Source organism: Camelus ferus, chromosome 19 (genome assembly GCF_009834535.1).
Source record: "Camelus ferus isolate YT-003-E chromosome 19, BCGSAC_Cfer_1.0, whole genome shotgun sequence".
NCBI lineage: Eukaryota > Metazoa > Chordata > Mammalia > Artiodactyla > Camelidae > Camelus > Camelus ferus.
In genome coordinates this window covers 4,580,024-4,604,201 of record NC_045714.1, presented here as the reverse complement: position 1 = coordinate 4,604,201, position 24,178 = coordinate 4,580,024, and the positions used below count along the sequence as shown (strand labels likewise).

The 24,178-nt window shown below is 49.5% G+C and overlaps 1 protein-coding gene across 1 annotated transcript in view; it reads left to right on the top strand.

Annotated features, from left to right (window-relative positions):
• PREX1 (phosphatidylinositol-3,4,5-trisphosphate dependent Rac exchange factor 1) overlaps nucleotides 1–24,178 on the top strand; it is a 175,746-nt gene that overhangs the window by 81,167 nt on the left and 70,401 nt on the right. The window contains exons 5-6 of the mRNA XM_032461329.1: nucleotides 5,842–5,943; nucleotides 18,675–18,836. Of these exons, the coding sequence (XP_032317220.1) occupies nucleotides 5,842–5,943; nucleotides 18,675–18,836 (264 nt within the window). The remainder of the gene's footprint in view (nucleotides 1–5,841; nucleotides 5,944–18,674; nucleotides 18,837–24,178) is intronic.

The window sequence follows — 24,178 nt, the reverse complement described above, 5'->3', positions numbered from 1 at the left end:
ATTATTAGGATTATTTAATTATAAGTGAAAAAAAATCAAGTTAAAATTGGCTTAAGGGGGAAAAAAAAGATTTACTGGTTCACTTTCCTGGACAGTTTAAGCCCTGAGAGAGCTTCAGGTACAGCAGAATCTGGGTGATCCAATGATGTCATCAGGAATGTGTCTCTTGGCTCTACTTTTCTTGTCTTGGCCCCTTTCCCAGTTAGGCTGTCCCCACATGGTGGCAGCGTAGCCTCCAGTGGCTCCATGCTTATACATCTCACACCCAAGCAACTCTAGGATAAAGAGAGCTCCTCTTTTCTCATAGCAACAGCAAAAATCCTGGATCCCATGCTCATTGGCTCAGCTTGGCTCAATTCTGTATCCCTGAACCAATTGCTGTAAACAGAAGGATTGGCTGGTTCTCTGATTGGTCACTTCTGGAGCTGGAGGGTGGGGTCGACTCCACTCATACTACTGGCCCTAAGGGTGGGGTGGATCCCTAAAGGACAGTTGGGTTGTAAGTGCACCGGTGGAAGTAAGTTGGCATGAATGTTGGTCAGGCAAAACCTTAGACATCCACGATGGCCTTCCCTGCAGTTGCACAGTTCTTGTGTGTAAAATAGGTTCTCATCTGTCATCTCCTTTGAGCTTTACCAGCGGCTGTCTGTTGTGTATGTGTTGAAACGTGTATTTGTCTGCCTTACAGACATCCCAAATAACAGTGGTTTGAACAGGGTAGACGTTTACTTCTCTCCCATGTTAACAAGCTGGATGTAGACAGTCCTGGGCTGGCATGGGGCCTCCAGTGTCAGGCACTGGTGCCCTCATGGTCTAAGATGACTTCTCACCATTTCCACATTCCATGAAGTGGGATGCAGGGAAGGTGGGAAGGAGGACCTGCCCCTCTTCTCCTCTTAAGGGCACAATAGGAGGCTGCACACATATCTTCTGCTCACATCCCGAGGCCAGAACTTAGTCACATGGCCACACCTAGCTGCAAGGGAGGCTGGGAAATGTAGGCTTTATTCTGGGCAGCCCTGTGTCTAGATGAAAATTCTGTTGCTGTGGAAGAAGAATACATTAGAGGACACCTCATGGCCTTTGGTTCTGATGACTCCAAAATATTAAGTGACTTTCTAAGAGTATATACTTGAAAACTGATTGAGCTTCTCTTGGGTTCACATCTTGGTCTTTTGCCTTGAAATTCCATGCTCATTCAGTCACAGACCACCCGTCTCCCCTCCTATAATGTTTTATTTCCAAGCAGCACCTACAGAATTCAGCAGTCGAAGGTAGAACAGGTAACTGACATGGCGTAAGGAGTCTTAACCATGTGCCCAGAGAGCTCAACTATATAGTACAATTCTTAATTGCATTCTCTCTAATGCACAGTCTCCAGCAAAATATTTCCAGGATTTTGATTCAAAATGTTTGCTTCCTTCACTAGTGAGTTCCTGTTGCTTGGCCCAGTTCCAGTGAGCATCTGAGGCAGGGCAGACTGGCCAACTGATTTCCACTTTTGTCTCAAGCGTCTTAAGCGTTTGAGACTGATGCTTTTCATTGCATCTTTACATTTCTAGTTTTTCACTTACATTCATAAGAGTCTGGGCAGAAAGCAAAGATGAGGTCAGGCAGTGCAAGACCATACACAGGGCCACATTTCTGTGCTTGGCCTGGGACTCGGAGGCAGCTCCGCTCTGCAGTGGTCCTGCTGCCCAGGCTCTTCCCACCTTCTGGGCTCAGCTGTGTCTCGGGAAGCAGGAAGATGCCAGGAAGGTGTTTGCAGGAGTGTGGGAAGGACAGGCCTCACTTTTTCTTTTTTTCCTTCCTCTTTCGCCTGCAGCCTTCCTGGTTGGTCAAACTGCCTTTTTCCTGGTGGCAGCTGGGCTGGGCTGGATTGGGCAGGGGAGGATGTGTGGGGCGCCAGCACACACACCATCTGTCTCCCTCCTTGCTGGCATCTCCCAGCTTCTGGCCACCTGCAGAAGAGCTGTCTCGAGTCTATTATGGGATGTTAAGGCACTGGGAGCAGACACAATCTGGCTTTCCATTCATGATCTATTGTACACTAGCTGAGAGATGAGGTGGGGATTTCATCTTCCTCTGCCTCAGTTTCTTATCTGTAAAATGGGGATAATTGATTCATTTATTCATTCAACAGCTTCCTCTTGTGCACCTGCCGTGTGATAGGGATCATTCTAAGTACTGGGGATAGAACAGCGACCAAGGCAAGAAAAGTCCCTGTTCTCATGGAATGGCCATTCTAGTAGGGGATGACTTACCTAATATGTCATGTGGAATTAAGTTCTCTGCAGGAAATAAAGTAAGTTAAGGATGGCAGGCTTGAAGAAGTTAGTGTGGTGGCTGCTACTTTAGATTGCTCTTTGGGAAAACTATGTCTTGAGTGACATTTAGGCAGAGACCTGGATAAAGCTATGAGAGTACAGGCAAGGAGTATCTGGAGGGAAAGCATTCCTGGTAGAGGAACTGCAAGTGCAAAGGCCCTGGAATAGCAAGAAGGCCAGGGTGGCTGGAGTGGAGAGTGTGAGAGGCAAAGTAGAAGGACATGAGGTTGGAAAGATTGAAAGAGGCCAGATAATGAAGGAGCAATTAGACAGTGGAAAGAATCTGAGATTTTTAAAAGGCTTTTTTATTGCAGTGTAGTGTGCACGCAGTGAATGTGCTCCCTGCATAATGAATGTTCGTATGTGCATACACTCACTGAACCACCCCCGGGATGGAGGTTTAGAACATTTCCATCACTGCAGAAGTTTCCCTCATGCCCTTTCCCAGTCATGTCCTTCTGTGCAGCCACAGGTAACCGAGGCTCTGCCAATTTCTCTGATGAAGGTTAATTTTGCGGGTTCTAGAATTTTTCACGGATGGAATCACACAAGGAAGATCTTGTGTCTGGCTTCTCTTGCTCAACATACTGTCTGTAAGATTCGTCCATGTTGGAGCAGGTGGCAGTACTTTCAATAGAAATTCAGTTTTAGTCTGAGTGGGATGGGCAGCCACTGGATAGTTTTGAGCAGAGGAATGATGTGAATTAATTTGTATTTTGAAAGGCTTCCCTTGGCCGGGTGAGGGGAAAAGCCCAGAGACCAGGATGGGGGCTCGTGTGAGTTCCCGAGGGCTGGCGTAACAGTGATCAGAAACTGGGCGGCTTAAAACACAATTGAGTCTCTCTCAGTTCTGGCAGCCAGAAGTCTGAAATCAAGGTGTCGGCAGGGCTCTGATCCTCCGAAGGCTCTGGGGGGGGGGAGGATCCTGCCTTTCCTCTTCCGGCGTCAGGTGGCCTCCGGGGTTCCTTGTCTTGTGGAGTCGTAATTCCAGTCTCTGCCTCCCTCTTCACATGACTGCCTTCTCTGCCTTTCCTCTTCTTAGAAGGGCATGGAGCCAGTTGTTTCAGGTACCCCAATTCAGGATGGTCTCATCTTAATTTAACTAATTACACCTGTAAAGACCCTATTTCCAAATAAGGTCACATTCTGAGATTCGGTGTGGGCATGGCATTTGAGGGGACACTATTTAGTCCACCATAGGGCGGCTGCAACAGTCCAGGCAGGAGATGATGGTGGTGAGGACAGGGCGGCAGTGGTGGGAGGTGTTTAGATTCCCGTCCAGTTCGATTGTCGAGCTAACACGATTTGCTGTGAGGTTGGCTTTGGGGTGTAAATGAACGAGAGGAATCAAAGATGACGCCAGGGTTTGGGACCCCCCAAACTGGAAGAATGGAGGCCTAATTTCCTGAAATGGTGAAGGCTGGGGCTGGAGCAAGTATGGGAGGTAAATTTAAAAATTCCATTTTGGATGTGTGAGGTTTAAGATGCCTGTTAGATATCCAGGTGGGGCTGAGGGCCTAGAATCAGAGATTTGAGTCTGGGGTTTAGGGAAGGGAGGGGCCAGGCTGGAGATACAAAGCTGAGCGTTCTGCATAAAAGTTGATCAACGGGTTAAAGGGATGGGTCTGGAGGAGGTCTGCGGGGGGAGGGGGGGTGAGCGTGGATGGACAGAAGAATCTAGGACCTGCGGGCGTGGCTGCTGTTAGGAGGTTGGGAAGATGATGCGGATGACAATGCACCTGAATCAGTTCTGTGAATTAGAATGGTTTAAAGAGAATTCTCAGAATGTCTTCCCATAGTGCCTGGAGTGTAATCTTATTCAAATGGTGAATAGCTCTGTGTGTGCTTGCTGTTTTTTTTTTTTATTTAATGAAAATAAAGTGAAACAACAGTTTAGGGTGAAGTAGAGTTGTTGGCTGTGACAGTCCTGTGAAAAGTTCTTGATCCTGGACAAAGAGACAGGCCTCTCTCCCGCCAAGCCCTCGGGGCGTCTGGAAAGCACTCCTCACTCCCAGGCTCCCCTCTCTCTGCCCGGAGCTGACATCGCCAGGGCAGCTCGTGGGGAGCGCTGGCTCGGAGCACAAAGGCCTGAGTGTGAGCAGTGTGGGGCCTGGCATCTCCCAGCTGCCACAGCCCCGATCCCCCATCTGTGCCAGGGGTAGACTTTGGGCTGGGAGCCATGCAGCTCCTGCCAGAGCAGGGATCCGGGGTCCCTGGGACTCTGCTGCTCCAAGGACAGGATCTGTGAAGATCCCTGAGAGACTTGGGCCAGTGCTTCTGGCTCTGAGTGCCAGCTTGACCATCTGGAATAGGGAGATGACAATCCGTGCTTATTCCAGGGCTGTGAGGATGAATTTTACCCACAGGTGAAGCACGAGGCACTGTGCCTTAGGCGTGGTAAGCACACGGTAAAAGTTCTCTGATCTCATTTTACCTTGACTGGAGGCAGGGAATTTGTCTGCTTTGTTGGGCAGTTCCCCAGGGCTTGGAACAGTGCCCAGCACATAGTAAGCAACAGTGTGAACTTGTAGAGTGAATGAATGAATGAATGAAGGACAGGATGAGCATCCCTTTCCAAGAGTCCTGTTTCATTTCCAGTCTGCTACCATGGTGTTGAGGAAGGCTGAGACTCCTTCATTGCTGGGTGTGCTGGCATTTTGTTCATTCATTCATTCATTCATTCATATGTACACTGGGCAGATGGAGAGCCCTGGCGCCTCGGGACTGTGACGGGTGTGGTGGGAGAGCACACATGTGTAATTTGGTACATTTCTTTCCCATGCAAGACTTTCTACTTTAGTACTGATAGATTCTCCGTAAACAATGCCTCGTTTTGTTTTTCACGTCTTTGAAAGCTTTGTATAAATGGATTCGTATGGTACATATCCTTTTGTTTTCCTCTTTAGCCCAAGAACATGTTTCTGAGGTGCCTCCACATTGCTGTACCGAGCTTCGGTTCTCCCGTTTTCCCCACTGCGTGGTTGTACGATTGTGTAAATCTGCTGCACATGTATTTTGTCAGTCTCCAGCTGATGGATATTTAGGTTGCTTCCCATTTTTTTTTTTTTTTGCTCTTTCAAACATGGCAGTTTTGAGTGTCCATGTTCTCATGTCCTGGTGTGCACGTCTATGTGAGTTTCTGTAGACCAGGGGTTGGCAGGCCAGATAGTAAATCATTTCAGTTTTGCCACTACAGGGTCTCTGTAGCAACTATGCAGTTAGCTCAGAGGCAGCCACAGGCAGCATGAGACAAACGGTTGTGGCTGTTTGCCAGAAGAGGGAGGAGGCAGGATTTGGCCCAGGGGCCATAGTTTGCCGACCCCTGATCTAGGCTTCGTGTATAGGCTTTGGTTGTGGAATATACACATTTTTACCTCTCCTAGGTTTTGCTAAATTGCTTCCAATTTTCATCTGTAGCTGTGTTTTGAGAGTGCTTCCCATGAGTATTTGAGGGTGGCCAAATTTCTTTGTCACCCTTGTTGAGTCCTAATGAGAGTCTCCTGTCTGTTTGCAGAGCTGCATGCTTCTGGGAGGCCGGAAGACCACGGACATCCCTCTGGAGGGCTACCTGCTGTCTCCTATTCAGAGGATCTGCAAGTACCCGCTCCTCCTCAAGGTGAGACGTTCGCCAATTCCTCTCCCCGATTTTGAAGTGACGTGAAACTCAGCTCTGCCTGGCTTAATCAAAAAATAAAAAATAAAACTTGTTCGTTCAAGTAGCTGAGAAGTCTGCTGAGAAGCTGGGCTGCCTCCAAACCAGGACCCTGCCTCTTTCTCTCTGCCCAGCTTTACTATCTGCTATCAGCATGGTAGCAGACGGATGTAGTTACTGTGGCCCTGCACCCTCTCAAGTTCAGAGACAGTGGGGAAGAGTGAGCCTCTCTTCCAGTAGCTCTGACAAAAGTTCTGAGAGTCACCCAGGCTTTGGCCATCTGTGGCCAGGAGGATGTTACATTAGGAATGGTTTGGGCCTGAGTCATGTGCTTTAACTTGAAGCCTTTGCAGGAAGCCTTTGTTTCTGCTGTTTAGTCTCCTCTCATGTGCTTGGACTTGGGCTATACCCCTAACCGAATCACTATGAGCTGGGTAGTGTTGTCCTCTGATTGGCTGAGATATGGTCCAATGACAGTGAGCAAAGCAGTGTGGGGTCCTGATTGGCTGAGACCACAGTCAGGTGCTCCACTCCTAAACCGATCACCCTGAACACGCAAGCTCAGATTGGCACAGACTTGTGTCATGTATTCCAGCTTTGAACCAATCACTGGATCCCATGGGCCAAAAGTCCAGTGATGTGGGAGAGGGACCCCCTCATCAAAATCTGGGCTGTTTGTGGAGGGTGGGGCAGATGCTGGGTGGGCAAGGTGGACCAGGGGAAGATGTGCTGCTTTTGTGGGGACACAGGAAGTCTTGATTCTCAGCTTCAGCTTCAGAGCTGGCTCCTGGGCAGATTCCCGGCTGGGTGGATGGCTCCGTCACCATCCACCGCTCTCTCAGCCCAGGGTTTTCAGCCCTTGGAGATGGCGCCTGTTGGCCTGTGCCTGTTGGCCTGCGTCTGTCCTGGCTCCATCCTGGAGGCCTTACGTCTGACAGCTGTTCCCTGAGGTCCCTGCTGGTGGATTAATTTGGCTGGTGGTGCCTCATTCATGCACCTGCTCACTGGGGCGACATGCCTCTTTGCTCCATGAACTGGAAAGGAGAGAGGAGGGGAGGAGTACTAGGGATTCCTGAACTTGACTTTCTGCTGGAGATGGTGGGTGACCCTTGAGCCTCTGAGCTGGCCTGGACCCTTTTTGGAGTCATCAGCTCTGTCTTTGAACACAGGCCTTTAGTATGCATAGCCATGGGCGGTGGGAGCCAGCTCTCCCTGCGCCTCCTCTGGCCTGCTGCTGTTTATCCCTCCCAGGGATCTCAGAGAACTGTCTACAGTTGTTCCTGCAGCTGCTTTGATCCCCAAACAGGCGCTGGAAATGCAGGAGGTAACTCAGCTCTCACCTTGGGGCTGAGGCAGCTCCCGATAGAACTTGTGAATTGATAACCTGTGGACTGCATTGGACCTGCAGACGTGCGTTATTTGATTTATTCAGCATGTTTTCCAAACTTGAATCAGTTCAGCATTTAAGAGGTGGTATTCTGTAGTGACTTAGGGCAGAGGTTGGCAAAACTGTGGCCTGTGAGCCAGATCCAGCCGATGGGCTGTTTTTGTACAATCCATGAGCTAAGAATGGTATTTACATTTTTTAAAGAGTTGTTAAAAAAGCCCCCAAAACAAAGAAGAATGTGTGACAGAGACGGGATGTGGCTAGCAAAGCCTAAAATATTTACAATCTGACTGTTTACAGAAAAAAAATTTGCTGATTCCTGGATGAGAGCCAGGCTTTGCGGCCACAGGCTGTGTGGATTTGAATTCTATCTCTGTCCTTTACTAGCTGTGTGACCTTGGGAAAGTCACTTCCCTGTGCCTCAGTTTCCCATCTGCAATACAGTGTTTATATTAATAGTACTGACAGGGTTGATATGATGATGAAATATTTGTTTACTTAATGCTTAGAACAACTTGAGGTAGGCATTGTGATCGGTCCCATTTTAGAGATGCGGCAACTGAGGCACAGAGAAAGGAAGTGGCCCGTTTAAGGCCACGTGTTAGGTAAGCAGGAGGAGTCATGATTCGAACCTGGGGAGTCTGACTCTAGAGTTCCGCCCCCTAGCCGTCAGGCTGTACTGCCTATTGAGAAACACTTTGGAGAATTAAGCTGCTAAAGTGCTTGGTGTCGAGAATGCTGACCTTCTCAGTTCCCTAGGTGGGGGTCTGGGAAAGTTGGTGGCCTTGTGTTTTGTGTCTTGGTGTCTGGTCCGTTCCTTCTTTTCTGGGTTTCAAAACCTTGAATATCTGACCCATTAGAAGAACCACCAGCTGTACCCCCTGAACCCAGCCAGGATCCCTAGGTATAAACGCCTTGGTTTCTGGATCTTGGGAAACTCTGGGATCCCAGTGGCCACTTGGGTGGCAGTTTCTATAAATTATTTTAACAACCACTGGGGCTGGACCTGTGTGTCCTGGTGGATTCTAAGCTTTCAATATGAAGTCCAGGCGTTTCGGAGGGCTGCTCAGCCCCAGGGGCCACAGTCTGGTCTGGTGGGAGTCCTGGGCTCTGTTCCCAGGAGAACAGAGAGAGGGACAGAGCCGGCCGGCAGTCCGTGGAGGAGTAACTGCCCACAGGAAGCAGTGAGGAAGCGGGGCTGTGTGTTTCCCTCCAGACCAAATGGATGTTTACACACCCTGTTTCCTCGGTCTCCAGCTGTGTTTATCTGGGGCTCAGAGAGCACTGGGGGACCAGCCAGCAGGGCCTGAGATTCCAGTGGGGACATGCCATGCTCCCGCCTGACAGAATTGCTCAGAGTGTCCTGGCTTTTGGCACCCACAGCTGGAACGTTTGCATCAGAAAACAGCTGGGGTTGAGGGGAACTCTTCATACCCTTCCTGAGTTCCTCCTTTCTGTCACATTTTCCAGTGGATTTTAAAAGATTTGATCCCATGAGCTCGGGGCAATTGAGTCCGAACCCTCAGTCCTACCCCATCCCCGCCCCTTCCAATTCTGACGCCCTTGCAGATGTCCCCGTGGCCTTCTGAGCCCCCTTGTTTGAGCTGAACTTTGAATTGAGTAGGCGAACAGGGTCGAGGAGCCTGGGTGGGAAGGGGGAAGAGGCAAGAATGAAAGCCTCTTTGGGAACAGCCCCAAAAAGCTGAACTTGAATTTGAATGTTGCCTAAGAATAGCTGGAACATTCTATTTCAGCCTTCAGCCCAGGCCCGGGATAGACAGTTGGCATTTCCAGGCTTTGTTGAGTTTTCCATCAGCATTTCCAGGAAAATGATTCAGGTTTTGGGTGATGCCCCTGGTGCTCAGATGGCAGGTGCCAGAGGGGAGATGCACTGTCACCGGTGTTTCAGTCGTTTCCTGGTGCAGATCTTACTGGCGGGCTTACTGCACACTGGCTGCTGGCACAGCTCAGGACCATGGTCATGGGCAGGCCAGACCCAGTGCCTGCCCCTCGGAGCTTCCAGTCTTGGACTGGCCCCGTGAAGGCCTGGTATGTAACGAGAGCGGGTTGAGGCAGGTGGGGCCAAGCCAGAGGTGCACATCTGTCTAAAGGGGGCAGCTGCTGCTCCAGTCCCCTGGTCCCTTTGTCTCTGCCTCTGTGGCCCCTTCCTCTCAGTTTCCTTTGCTGGTTCCTCACTTTCTCGTCCCCCAGGCGCCAGTGGGGCCGAGACCGTGGTCCGTGGTCCATGGGCCTTTTCTCTGTATAGACTTGCACCTGCGGTGGCTTCATCCACTCAGTGGGCTTGTTTTTAAAAATATGTTCAACAGTTGTGCAACCATCACCACGATAAGTTTAGAACATTTTCATCACCCCCAGAAGAAACTCTGGATCCACGAACAGCCACTTCCTTTCCGCCCCCCCTGCCCCTGGCAAGCCCCCATCTACTTTCTGTCTCTGTGAATTGCCTACTCTGGACATTTCACAGAAGTGGAATCATGGGATATGGAGCTTTTTGTGTCTGGCTTCTTTCACTTAGCAGAGTGTTTTCAAGGTTCATCCACGTTGTAGCGTATGTCACAGCCTTACTCCTTTTTGTGGCTGAATCACGCTCCATTGTGTGGGTAGGCCACGTTTCATCCATTCATCAGTTGATGGACCCTTGGGTTGTTTCCACTTCCTGGCGATTGTGAATAATGCTGCTGTGAACATCCATGTAGGAGTTTCTGTGTGGACACTCTTGTGGCTGTAGGCCCCATCTCTGTCCAATGACGTCCAGCCTGGACCTGTCACCGAAACCTGGGCTTGTTCTCCTGCCCACTCAGCCTCTCCAGCTGGATGTCTCACGGGCACCTCCTACTTAACATGTCACAAACTGAGTGCTTGGCCCTTGCCTTCCTCCAGACCTGTTTCCCCTCCCACCTACCCTCTCATCCTCATCTCCGTAAATGACTTGATCAAACATTCTGGGCCTAAGCAGCACGCATCCTGGGAGCCATCTTCTGGGACAACTGCTGCAGCGGGATGTAGTGTCAAGGATGCTTTTTGCAGAATGTCTGCTTAGGGTATAGCCTCAGGGCTCTGCACCATCTTCAGTGTCTCCTGCATCTCCCATACCTCTGTATGTGGGTGATGTAGCTGTCACCCACACACAGCATGAGGATCTTGCCATTCGATTGTTGCCTCTGTCTCCATGGCCATCAGGAGTGTGGTGCCCCTGGGGATGGACCATGGTCCATCCCTAAGGAGGTGTTGGCATCAGCTCTTGATGTAGGGGGATGACTGGGGAGCGGGTGTTTCCCAGAGCGTGGGACGTGTAACATTCGTAGGCCTCCAAAGGATTTTAGGTGGCGCAGGAGAAAACTTCACAAGGTGGTGGTGGCGGGGGAGAGGACAGCACAGTGCCTCATACAGTGAGAATAGTCCTTTCTTAGCAGACCCCTTTCAGTCTTCCTGGTTACCTCCAGAAGAGCCACCTTGGTGCTGCAGGTTTTGGGAGCTGTTCATTCATTCACCAGCTGTTGATTGAGCAACTATTGTGTATCAAGAATTGTACAAGGTACAAAGTGAATAAAAACTGCTCAACCCCTTTCTCTTTGTTCTGACATGCTACTGGTGGGGGAGGGACAGACAATAAGTGAATGAAGAGGAAGTGTATATACTTGTTCAGATGAAATGGCTGCTATGGGGAAAAAATATATATGTATATATATATCAGGCTGTGAGAGTTAGTAAGGTCCCGGAGTGATGGACAGAGAAAGTGACATTTGTACAAAGACCTCCAAGAGGTGAGGAAGGGGCCATACAGGGACCTGGGGAGAGAGTCTTCCAAACAGAGGGAGCAGCCAGTGCAAAGGCCCTGAGGCAGGAGTGTGTCTGAGGAACAGTGAGGAGGCCAGTGTGACTGGAGGGGAGCATGTAATGGAGAGACTAGGGGAGTGAGGTTAGAGGGGTGATGGGCCCAGATTATGTGGGGCCTTGTGGGCCCTTGTGGGGTCTTTATCTGCTCTGGGTGAGGTGGGCGCCACGGGAAGGCTTTGAGCAGAGGATGGACAGGACCTGACTTAGTTCTCATGGGATCCCTCAGGCTGTGTGTGGAGAATGGACTGGGGGGTGGTGAGGGTGGAGACCGGAGGGCCAGGGAGTGGTCTAGGCAGGAAGTGGCAGTGAAGGTGGGTGCATTTTGTGAGAATTGACTGTTCACATCCTTTACCCACTTTCTGGTGGGTAGTTGTCCTTTGTACTGATTTGCTGGGGTTCTTTCTCTGTTGTTCTGGCTACTTGGGTCATCTCTTTGGAATTCCTCTCTGACCCTGACATTATGAATTGAGTTCCTTATCTGCTGGGGATCTGGCATTGTCACTTTCTTGCTGAGAAGGCACAGGAAGTCACAGGTCTCTTTGCTGTGACCCCCTTTGTGCCAGCCCTTGTTCTCCCCCAACCGCAGGGCCTACCCTGTGTCTTGCCTCTTGGGCTGAGCACTGACACCTTGCCCACAGGTGCTTCAGCACCTCACCCAGCACCAGCCCCAATTCCAGCTCTTTCCTGCGTGGTGAGCAGCAATAGCTTCGGGACGTTCTGCTCCCTCAGGGTAGGGGACCTGCTCTCACCTGTTCCTCTCAAAGCCAAGCTCAGATTCCTGGTCTTCCAAGGAGCCCTTCCCAGATCGCTCTTCCTGGGTGTCCTGCCCCCGTTCTGCTTTTGCCATGCTCTGCGTGATGGCTAAGATACTGAGTTCGGAAATCCAGCTCCATCTCTTCTTAGCTGTGTGACCCAGAGCAAGTTGCTGAACCTCTCTGTGTCCCCATCACCCTATCTGTAAAATGGGCATTGAAGTTGCCTCCCAGGCTTGCTGCAAAGATTAGATGAGACAATGTTTGAGAAAACTCATGAGAACACTTTGCATATTATGCAGTAGTTAGTCTTGCTTGGTAAATGTTAGCTACTCTAATAATATAATGATTTTTATTTTTATTGATCCCAGCTCCTTGTCTTATTAGTGTTGCCTCTTTGAGAAATGACTTAAACTCTCTGTGCCTCAGTTTGCTCCTCTGTCAAAAAGTGCCTTCATCATGGGTCATTTTGAAGATTAAATGAAATAATACCTATAAAGTGCTTATAAAGGCTTAGTACGTATTTTGTCCAGTATTAACAAAACTACTATTGATTTCTTTTGATTAGTGTTTTCAATGATATATCTTGCTTCATCCTTTTACTGTCAACCATTCTGTATCTTTAGATTTTGGGTACTTCTTTTATAAACAGTATAAGGTTACAGTTTTAAAATCTGATCCATCAGCCTCTATCTTTGAACAGGAGAGTTTAGTCCACTTATATTTATTGTGTTTATAGATATATTTGAATTTATTTTTATCAGCTCTATAAAATTTTTTTTGTTTTTGTTTTTAAATGTATCTTTTTTCCATCTTTCGTGCTTAATTTTGGATAGTTTTAGTTATTTTGGTTTAGTTATTTACTCTTTTTCTTTATTCCATTTTTTTTTTTTTTTGATTCAACTAAATTGAAATTTAAAGCTACCCACCACCATCACTACCACCACCTCCCAGTTTTACCATTTCTTCTGTAGGGCCTGGACTTGAGAGTGCAGGATATAAAGTTTTGTGATGAGCTGTGCTAGGACCTCCTTTGGAAGCTGGATGTAGAGTCACTGAATGTTGGAGGCCCACCACTGAATGTCAGCAGACCCCAATCCAGGGTCTCAAACACGGGTGCCTGCAGGGCAGGTGAAGGAAGTGAGCGAGTAGATTGGGTGGGGTGGGGACTGTCACAGACTGTAGAGCACATGTCCCATCCAAGAGGTGGCCACCATTCAGGTCAGCCAATTGTTGTTACCCTGTGGAAATGCAGCCAGGGTGGCCAGAACTTCTGCTTTGCTGAGAGAGCCTGGCAATAGCATTTGGCCTGCAGGACCCAGATTGTGACCCGGGCTCTGATCAGTCCCTACATGCTCAGCCAGGAGACTGAGGCTCAGAAAGGGGAGGCGACTTGCCCCAGGCCACGTAGCATGTCTTCGTCAAAGCCAGATCATGAACTCCCAGACCTGAGTCCTCTTCCCGCTCTCTCCCCACTACCTCTCCAAGTAGAAGGAAGGAGTTTTTAAGACCAATGACCATTTCCTTTCCCGCATTGATTCCTAATCCAAGGGGCTGCAGGTTTCAAACTTGCAGGGGCTGGAATCGATAAAATCAGAATTATGTTGGCATGAAATACAGTTCATCTAATTGGCATGCATGGAGGTTTTCTTTCCTGTGCCGGGCAGCTTTTCGGTTCTGAGTTTTCTTGGACTGTCAGATGTTTTTCGTTCCTTGTTTTTTTCTTTTTCCTTCAAGTCGTGGAGGGTCTTGTCAGCACCTCTTCGTTTGCAACCTGCTGTCACCTGAGATGGGGCACAAGGGTGAAATTCTGTATTTCCAGAACTGAAATACAGGCCAGTCTTGATAGAGAGCTCACAGCTTGGCTTCTTCAGCTTTGATGGCGCTACCTTGGGAGGAGTCTGCAGACAGAGCCACAGTCGGGTGCAGGACTGGCCCCTTCTGGAGCTGGCCGAGGTATCCTCAGAAAGTGGGTGTGCTCCGTGTGATCCAGCCCCCACGGGTGACATTCTCACCCCCAAGGTGGCCTTTGTCTCTTGTATAGAGGACAGCATGGCTTTCCAGCCCCTCTGTCTCCTTTGAGCCTCCACCAACCCCAAGTCACAGTGAGCAGTGGGTATTGTCACTTCTTCTGTGACAAATCCAGCTGTGTTTCACACTGTGGTTTTATGGACCTGTCTTCGTAGGGCTGCATCCAGGAGCTCAGAGGAGGCTGTCGAGACTCAGGCTCTTCCCACCTCCTGGCTCCATTTTCCTGTGTCAGTTCTGTTCTCTGGAGGCTCCCTTTTCAGGGTGGCAGCGTTGGCCTCCTGCAGCCTCTGGCCTGCGTCTGACCAGCCTGGCCACCGAGGGAGAAGAGGGCATGCCTTTCCCGACTGTCTCACCGCAAGTCCCAGACCCAGGGCTCGTGGGGTCGGCCCGGGTCCCATGCTCTCCTTGAGCCGGCAGCGGTGGCTGGGAGATGGGAGGCTGGCGGATGCGCCCTGGGAGCTGACCTGGAGCGGCCCCTCTTGGACTCCAGGACAGGAGAGAGGATGGGGAAGACGGGCTCCATCTCCTCCCTGCCTCCCTCCTTCTCACCCCTCTCTTCCTCCTCCTTTGGACCCTGTGTTCTTCTCCCGGTCTTTTTCTGGGCCTTGAGCAAGGCTGAGCCAGACCCGGGGAGCTGGCTATAGCCATGTTACCTCATTGCCCCGTTTGGCCTGGAGTTTGAGACCCTGAGGCCAGGGCCGCAGAGAACCGGCATCAGCTGGCACCCTTTTGGTAGACGTGATGGGAGATGGGAGGGAGTGGGTGATGAACCCCCCGGAAGCAGTGGCTCCACTGCCCTGACATCCTCTCTTCTAGGAAGCCCTCACCCCAGGCCCCGCCTGTGAAACCACGCGGGGCTCGCAGGCGGATGTTGTGGAAAGCCCACCCTGCCTGGCTCAGGAGGGGCTTCCACTGCTGATTGGCTGGGTGACCCCGGCATGTGCCCTCCCTTCTCTGCCTTCAATTTTTCTAAGGGATCCCCAGGGCCTGCCCCTGCTCAGACATTTTGTGTTTGCTCTAAGAACCTGCCTTTGGGGGCGTTCATTTCTGCTGGCACGGTGTCTGGAGAGGCTCATAGATGTGGTTAAGCATCCACCAGCTTCCGCTCTCTGCTCTGTGGCCTCAGGCAAGAGGCCTCGCCTCTCTGTGCCTCAGTTTCCTCACCTGTAGAGTGAAGATAAAAACAGTACCTGCCTCATTGGGATGATCTGATGACTTAATAAATTTAAGTTTAGAAGAGCTCATGGCACACTTAGTCAGAACTCAAATGCTAGCTATTATGATGACTGTGACTACAACTTTTACAGTTATTATTACTACATATAAATAACAATACATACAGGAGCTATTGTTAGTGTGGGAGTGGTGGTGATGATAAATTTTGTGTCCTTACTGATTACCAGCACTTTTACTTCATCCTTCCATTTGCTCCTTGCAACAACCTTAGGGGCTGATGGTGATCCCATTTCATAAATGTGCACACTTGATCTCAGAGAGGGGAGGTCACCTATGCAAGGTCACACAGCTGAGAGGTGGTGGAGGTGTGGCTCAAACCACATTTTTCTCTCTCTGAAACCCACTTCCTTGACCACAAGACTTTCCAGTTTCATGCTTTGATGTGCTGTTTGAATTAGGATAAAAATGTGGGCCTGAGTCTATTATTGATACCTCTCGTGATGGGAAACTCACTCTCTTATATAGCAGCCCACCTTGTGAGAAAGCTCCAATTGGTATAAGAATGGGTTAACCTGAGCAAACAGTTGCCTCCTGCACTGGTCCACTTGGGCCCTCTGAGGTCTTACAGATCCAGTGGGTTTCTTCTTAATCAGGTGGTCCTCCCAAAATACTCAACAAATAGCTTTTGGGTTCTTTCCAGAAATACTCTTTTCTGGGCCGAGCCCTGTAAATTCGTGTTGCTCCTCACCTTAGGATGTGGATTCCAGGGTTTTCAGTACCATGGTCTGTCTCTTTTAAACCTGACTCTGTTCTAACGTACAAAGACTGTGTTAAGTTCTGAATTAGCAGGAGCCTCCTCACGTCCCTCCTTTTGCATGTTTGACTTTTGTTAGTGCAGCTTAATCTCCCATTAACTTTGAAGATACCCATATTTTATGCTTGTCTAGCACTGACTGGAACACTGTTGGGATTCCAAATCCTTGCAGTCTCTCTGGGATTGTGAAGCAGTAGGGACTCTTTCAAATACAGGGGATGGAAAAAGTAGTTCAAACATGCTTAAGAAAAAAAAATGTGCTGACATAACTGAAAAGTACATGGATAGATGGTTTCAGGAATGGCTAGATCCAGGTGTCATTAGGGAATTGCCTAACTGTTTTCCAAAGCTGCTGCAGCATTTTATAATCCCACCTGTGAGGTGTGAGGATTCCAGTTTCTCCACGTCTTTACCACCATCTGTCATTGTCTGTCTTTTTGATTACAGCCATTCTAGGGGATGTGAAGTGGTATCTCATAGTGGGTTTTTTTTGCATTTCTGTAATGACTAGTGATATTGAGCATCTCTGTGCCTCAGTTCTCAAATCTTTCAAATGAGGATAATAATAGGAACTACCTCTTGGGTTGATGTGAAGATGAAGGGAGCTTGATAAGAGCGTTAAGCACTCAATACAAGCTCTGAATTATTACCGTTAGTGGTAATTCTCCACTTTTGGGCTGTCCCTCTCTTGGTTGTGAGTTCCCTGAGGGCTATCTTGGTCTCTGTGCAGACCTCAGGGCTCTGGCACAGACTGTTGCTCAGTCTGTATTTGTTGAATGGGGAACCAGTGGAAATACGTCCTCTTTGTACAAAGAAATCAACCCTCAGTGACCTGCTGGCCTCCATCTCACTTCTTCCTTGAAGACTTTCTGGCCACACTGTCCTTCCCCTTCTCTGATTTATCACAAGTGCTTTCACCACTTGGGGCCGTTGTCTGTGCCCCTCCTCTCCCGTCCCGTGCCTCCCTGCTGGCCAGTCCCTGGCAGGTGCTCAGCAAACCCACAGGGTCCTGATGTTGCAGAACATCTGGGCCTCAGGACCCTTGCCATCTGCTGTCCAGGCAAGAGGCTGCTGGTATTCAGGCAGGGCAGAAGTGAAGTAGATCGAAGAGGGCTGTTTTTGGAGCTGGTGTTCCACAGGGCATGCCCAGAGCAACCCCCTGGAGGGACAGATCCTGCTCGCAGCCCCTGATAATGTACGTTGTCATCTGACAGCAGGACTGATGGTGGCCAGCGTAGACAGGATGTCCTTTACCACGGAGCTGCCTTTCCCGCGGTGTCTGATTTCCCTCTCAAGGTGACCATGAGCAGAACCAGACAGCCAGGTTCAAGTCCAGGTTCCTCCTCTTACTTCCTGGGGGCCGTGAACTATGCCACCGAGCCTCTGTCTCTTCATCTGTTAAATGGGATAATAACAACCTGCGTCACAGGCACAGAGTAAAGGCCCTGTAGGTGTTGACTGTTTCCTACACTCATCCTCAGCATCATCCCTGTCATCACTGGTTGTCGGGTGATGAACCTTGGGCTCGGTGTGCAGGGCAACTGATCCAAGGTCACCCAGCTGCCTAGGGCCGGATGCAGCCCTGGAACCTGGGGGGGCCGTGCTGAGAACCAGCCCACTGGAGTGTCGTAGATGTGATTTTTGAGGCAGCAGAGAGATGGGGAGATACTGGAACATTTGTGCATGTCTGGGCCCAGTGATTAAGGAAACTTACCTCTGCCTGCGTGGGCCTGTCGGGGGAGTGATTCTGTCTGAAAATCTCCCCTGATATCCGGAGCCCAGCTGGTCTCTGCCTTCTCAGTTCCTTTCTCATTACACTTACTGCGTGGATGAAACCCTTTGATTGAGGCCGGCCTGACCTTTAGAATGTCCCGGTCTGTGCTTGTGGTGTGAGATGAGAATGAGGGAGCGTGGGGCTGGCTTGTGGATTAAGGCCCTGACTGGCCTCTTTACATGTCCCTGTGAAGGCAAGGTGGTTTTTTATACCCATTTTACAGATGAGAAAACTGGGGGCTGGGGAGGGGCAGTGTCTCTGGCCACCTCCCTGACCTACCAGTCTCTCTCTCTCTCTGTGTCTCTCATTTTCTCCTTCTCTCTCTCACTTCCTCTCCTCCAGCCACACTGCCTCCTGCCCGGTTCCTGTTACAGACCTCATATGCTCCCACTGTGCCCCTCTGCATTTGCTCTTCCCTCTACCAGGCACGCTATCCCCAGATTTCGTCAGGGCTCTCTCCCTTGCTTTATCCGGAATCTCTGTTCAGATGTAACCTCCTCAGAGGCGCCTTCCCTAACCTCCCTATTTGAAAGAGCACTTCCTTTTCCAGATCTTCTAGCCCCTCATGCTGATTTTTCTTTACAGTGTTTGTCACTGCCTGACATTGTGTTATAGACTTGAGTTTTCTTTATTTTGCTATGTCTCCTGTACTAGAATGTAATATCCACCAGATGAGGAACTTCTCTGTTTTATTAACAGATTTAACCCCAGACCCTGGAACACTGCCTGTTGTGAAGGAGCCACTCAGGGGCACATTTACTGAAAGAATGAATGAATGAATGAATGAGTGAGTGATGTTCCCCAGCTCCAAATTGCACTGTTTGTCCAGAGCAGAGCTGGGATTTGGCTGGTGACCTGGAGGCTGTGTTTGGTCCCTCATTCCTGCCCTCACCTCTGCCGTAGGAGCTGGCCAAGAGGACCCCTGGCAAGCACCCTGACCACCCTGCGGTCCAGAGTGCCCTGCAGGCCATGAAGACTGTCTGCTCCAACATCAATGAGACCAAGCGGCAGATGGAGAAGCTGGAGGCCCTGGAGCAGCTGCAGTCGCACATCGAAGGCTGGGAGGTGTGTCTGGGGCAGGAGGGGCCTCCTGGGCCAGGGCCGGGCCAGGGGTGCACATCTGCAGGTTTAGACTGTGGTCTGGGTGTCACATTCAGCCTGCAGCACGTTTTGTTTGATCTACATGGTGTTTGCAAAAAAAAAAAAAAAAGTGTAATTATTTTCCGATTCAGTCCACATAAAAGTCTAGATTTCAAGTTTGTCTTAAAAAAATTGGTAACATTAGGCCCCATTTTCCATGGCAACAGCCACTGGAGCCTCCAGTTTTCCCCAGTCCCCTCCACTCCCTAGTCATTCTCCTTCACATGCTGCCTTATCTGCCTGGTGTCCCTAGACCTTTGAGCTTTCGATGTCAAAATCAAGAGTAGTGTTTAAGGGTTCACTCCAGGACAGAATTCTGACTTTGACACTCCCTTACTGGGTGACTTTAGGCAAATGTCTTAACTTCTCTGAACTTTGATTTCCTTGTCTATACTTGCACATAGTAGGTTCTCAATAGATGGTAGGTATGGATATTACTAGGATCATGATTATTAGGAGGTGGAATTCTTGAGATCTTCTGTTGCATATAATTTATTTGTTTAAACACCTTCCCCTTCCCCTTTGATCCCCTCTTCCTTAAATTATTAGAGCTTTCCTACAAATCTGTGGAAGGAAATGGGAAAATCTGAATAAATAAAAAAGGCAATCTCCCAGTAAGTACAGCTGGAATGAGAGATTGAGACTAAAGAGGAAAGACTCTTAGACACAGTTTGTTCCCTGAATCATCTGCCTTAGACCCTCTGGATTTTCTGGCACTTGCTGTGTTTAGAATTTTCACTTTATCTCCCTGTTGTTAAGGACTCCTAAATGTGACTATGTAGCTAAGAGGCTGAGGGTGTGGCTGCAGAGGGGAGGAGCCTCTGTGTTCAGGGAGGAGGTGGGTGTTGTGGATTCGTGTTTGCCATGTACCCACTCTCCTCCGGCCGGGCCTTCCTGAGGCTGGAGGACAAACAGCTGCATTTCTCAGACCCCTTGTAGCTCTGGTTTGGGTTGTGATTGGCCAGGATCACATCAAGCTACTCGAAATTTGGAAGACAGGGGTGGGAGGAGGCCACCCTTGTCCTGTTTTTGCAGCAAAGCACAGCCGTGGTTGTGTTTGGCTTTTTGCGGTAGTGTTAGCAGAGAGTCCTGTTTCCAGCTTCTGGGCGTCAAGAGGAAGGGCATCTCTTGTTGTTGGTGGTGGTGCTGTGTATCTAGTAGCATGGGATGACTTTGTAGCTGGAGGTTGAGGCAACAGCTCCTGAGGTCCTGGAAGCAGCATGGGCAGTATTTCTCTAGAGTATCGGCTCAGGCAGGTGGTTGTTTGATTCGCCCTTTCCCCAGTGGAGGCAGAGGCATTGGCTCCCCTGGAGGGCCAGTTCTGCAGTGTTCTTGCTTCTCTGGGAGCCATGCTTCTAGGCTCCTCTAGCCCCCTCAGGTATTGAGTCAGGCCCTCATTTCTTTCTGCTTAAAATGCATAGCTTGGTTTCTGTTTCCTGCAACTGAAAATTATGTTGTTTAGGATGTGTCCTCTAAGGAATCTCATTTCACCTTCATGATGTCAGAGCTCTGATTTGGTTTCTTGTGATCTTCTTGGCCTTCCCCTCCATGGCTCCACGATGGCAGCAGCTCCAGGCATCAAGTATACCAAAGCAGGAGGAGACAGGGGTATGGCCAGGGCAGTGAGGGGGAGCTCTCCTCCGTAGTGGAGGAAAACCTATTCTAGAAGCCCCAGAGAGACTTCCTTCTCCATCTCACTGGCCAGAAGTGGGTCACTTGGCCACTTTTAGTAAATATGCTGACCTAAAGAGCAAGTAGAGTAGACACACTTAAACATCTGTCTGGTTGGGCTTTGAGCTTCCTGGCTGCCAAGGTAAAAAGAGTAGGACACGTAAGTTACTTAACATTCATTATCAAAAAAGGAAGAAGCTGGAGCAGTTCTTCTGGGTGTCAGAGAGTTTCCGAGCATGTAGCTAGAAACGAAATTGCTCATGTGGGCCCCTGTGGAGAATGTATTAAGCAAGCAATTTGGCAGCCAGAGCAGAAGTAATTTCCAAATGCCTTCTTCTGTTAAGGGCCTAAGGAAATAGGAACTAAGGCCCTTTGGGGCCCTTTTTGACCCTGAAAAGGCTGCACTTTGAGAATGGCCCTTATTTTGGCCACTGTTGCTGGGTGCAGTAGGAAATAAAGTGATGAAAAATAACTGCAGGCGATTATTGAGCACCTATTACATGTTCCCAACACTTGTAGAGACATGCTGTTGTTGTCCCCATTTTATAGGTGAGGAAACTGAGGCACAGGGTCTTGGCTTTGGGGCCCAGCCTTGTGACTTACAGATTGCCCTGCCTTAGGCAAGTTTGTCCTACTCACCTGGCCTTATTTTCCCTACTTGTCTAATTCCTCAATAATCATGCCTCTGAAATTACCTCCTGGTATTATATTGAGGATAAAGTGAAGCTTAGAATACGAATGTTCTTTGGAAAGTGTGAAATGGTTTTCTCTGCAGTAGAAGGGTTTCTAAGTTTGATCCTCAAGGTGACTTGGGAAACTAATATGTTCTAGCTAGGAAAAATAATGTTTAATGGTAAAGCTACTTGCTATAGCTTCATGCTGTCAGTAGTTACAACCTCAGGGGACTGTATGACTTTGGGCGTAGTGCACAGTGAATGATGATGGTTGAAAATCCTATTTCTGATTCTCTTCTTGATACCTTTTTTTGGGTATATATATATATGTGTGTGTGTATATATGTGTGTGTGTGTGTGTGTGTGTGTGTATTTATTTATTGAAGTATAGTCAGTTTTCAGTGTGTCAGTTTCCGATGTACGGCTAATCTTTTTGTTTGACCTCTTGCCAATCTGATTAGATGGCTGTCTTCTCTCTTGGAATATGGCTGGCAAGGGACTTGTTTTGGAGGAAGAAGAGTCTTTTCTTGGCCACTTTCTTGCTGTGTGCTTGGGTTTGCATCATTAGCTTGATCTCCAAATCTGTGGGGTTTTTGGCCCAACTTTCTGTAAGCCAGTTGTCCTTTTTAGTCGTGGGACTGGTTTAATTCAGATAAGTTAATCCATAAATCCATCTTACTGAGCATTAGGAAATGGCAGTGTGTTGCAATATTGTGGAGGTGAGCATCTGAGCCAGCCCCCTCTGCTCATAGAGGGAGGGGTTCCTTTGCCTCAGTTTCCTCATCTGAAAAGTCTGGAGAATGGCAGGACGCCCCATGGGTCACTTGAGGATTCGGGGAGCGGATGCCTGCAGAGCACTCAGAACAGTGCTTTGCTTATTGGCTCAGAGTAAGTGCTCAATAAATGTCAGGAGGAGCTGTGGCAGCAAAGCGGGATTTCCTTCTTCATTTTTTTAGATGAAAAAGCATCGTGCAACTTTGGCTAGGGTTCATCATCCCAGTGCGGGCTGGCCCTCCTGCGGAGGGACGCTCCAGATGCCAGCCCCACAGACTTCCGTGAGAAGCTCATGGTAATAAAACAAGTGCATGTTCTTAATAAGACAGAGGACACACCGCTCCTGCTGGCTCTGGGAGCCCTGGTTTAAGGGACCATCAACTGCTCCCTCACCCACAGGGGACAAAAGGGAGCAGGGGTGAGGAAACAGAAAATCGTTAAAAAGAACGATCATCAGTAGAGGTTCCCGTATGTTCTTCCCACCCTCCCGGGGATGCCTTGTGTTCCCAAGGGAATGTGGTCTCGCCCCTTCAAAGACCCCTGCTTCAGACCAGTAAGTGCATAAAAAAAACCCTTCGGAGTCCCTTCTATGAGGCAGCATAGGGTAGTAGAGGTTAGTGGGTAGGACAGTGGGGCGACCTGTCTGGGTTCACATCCCAGCTCACTCATTCACCAACGATATGACTTTGAACAAGTCACTTCACTGCTCTGTGCCTCAATTTTCTCATCTGCAAAGTGAGAGCTGTCGTCAGGATTAAGAGTTTGTGTAAGATATCTAGAGCCGTAGGCGGCAGATGTCAGCCCTGTGCACGCAGTAGCTTTTGCCATCTCTGAATGTTCCTACTTTGGTCCCACACTGAAGAGGTCTCCAGCCCTGACTGGTGGACACCTCGAGGCTCAGCCTCTTCCCTGTGTATCTGATCCTCAGACCACCCCTGACCTGGGTTCAGGGCTTCCAGGGAGACTGAGGCTCAGCTGGGCTTCCTAGGAGGGCTGGGGTGGAAGGGATCTCTCCCTGGAGTGTCCTTCGCATTTCAGATGTAGTTTGCTGGGTTGTCGCTGGCCGAGGCTGCAGAGGCAGCTTCCCAGGCTGAGTGTGCTTCCTCTCCATTGGCAGAGTGGTCAGATCTAGGCCTGTGTGACCTCCAGACTCTTGGGCCCTGCAGCTGACACTAGATTCATATACTGGCAGCTAAAATCCCCCTTTGGAGCCTGGAAGGGCTGGTGGGTGAGTGAGGTGGGTGGAGGAAACAGGAAGCATGTGGTCTCCGAGGCACTGCAGAATTGCTGTCTGCTCTGAGCTGGCCCGTGGGCCATTGACGGAGCCTTATCACCCTGGGAGTCACACTCACCCTGTTTGCAAGGACTCTGGAGCTCTAAAGGGCCCTTGGTGACGGAAGCCCTGAGCTCTAGGGCAGCAGGTGTGCTACCTCGCTGCATCACTGTGCTTTGGGAATCACACATCTGCCTGCAGCACGCAGGCGTCCGGGCTGTGATTTCTGCTAATGGGTGCGTGCTCCTGTCCTGGGCCACACAGCTCTTGTCTGCAAAGAAGCTGGTTTCCCAGGACCCCGAGTGGGCCCCAGAGGGGGTCTCTGGCACCAATGGACAAATGGATTTGCTGCATCCAGCCTGGCCATAGGTGTGGAGCAAACCAGCTCTGACAGCACTTAGCAGACAGCCTAATTTCTGAGTTGCCAAAACCAGTTCCCCGTACTGGGTCTCAGAAATAATCAAGTTAGCAGATCTCTCTGGGTACGAACTCTGTGTTGGTTCTGGGTGTTGAGTGTCTGGGGAAGGAGATTATGTAAACACCTCTCCCTCCTTCCTCCCCAAGTTCATTTCCAGGCAGAGACAGCATCCTTTCTCTTTGTCTCTCCCTTCACTGTGATCTGCAGGTTTGTCAAATGAATTTCCCCTAAAATACCGCTTTTGCATAATATCCCTGGGGCCTAAATGTCAGAGGCACTGCCTTGCCCACTTCTTGATGGAGCCTCCATCCTTATCTTGATGTATTAAAGTACGGGGTTGGGAGCTGTAAGAAAGAGAGATTTCAATGGCTTAAATGAGATAAAAATTTAGTTCTTGGTACTGATGCAGGCTACGGCAGCTGTGCTCCATTCAGGCCCTGGTCCCTTCCAACCCCTT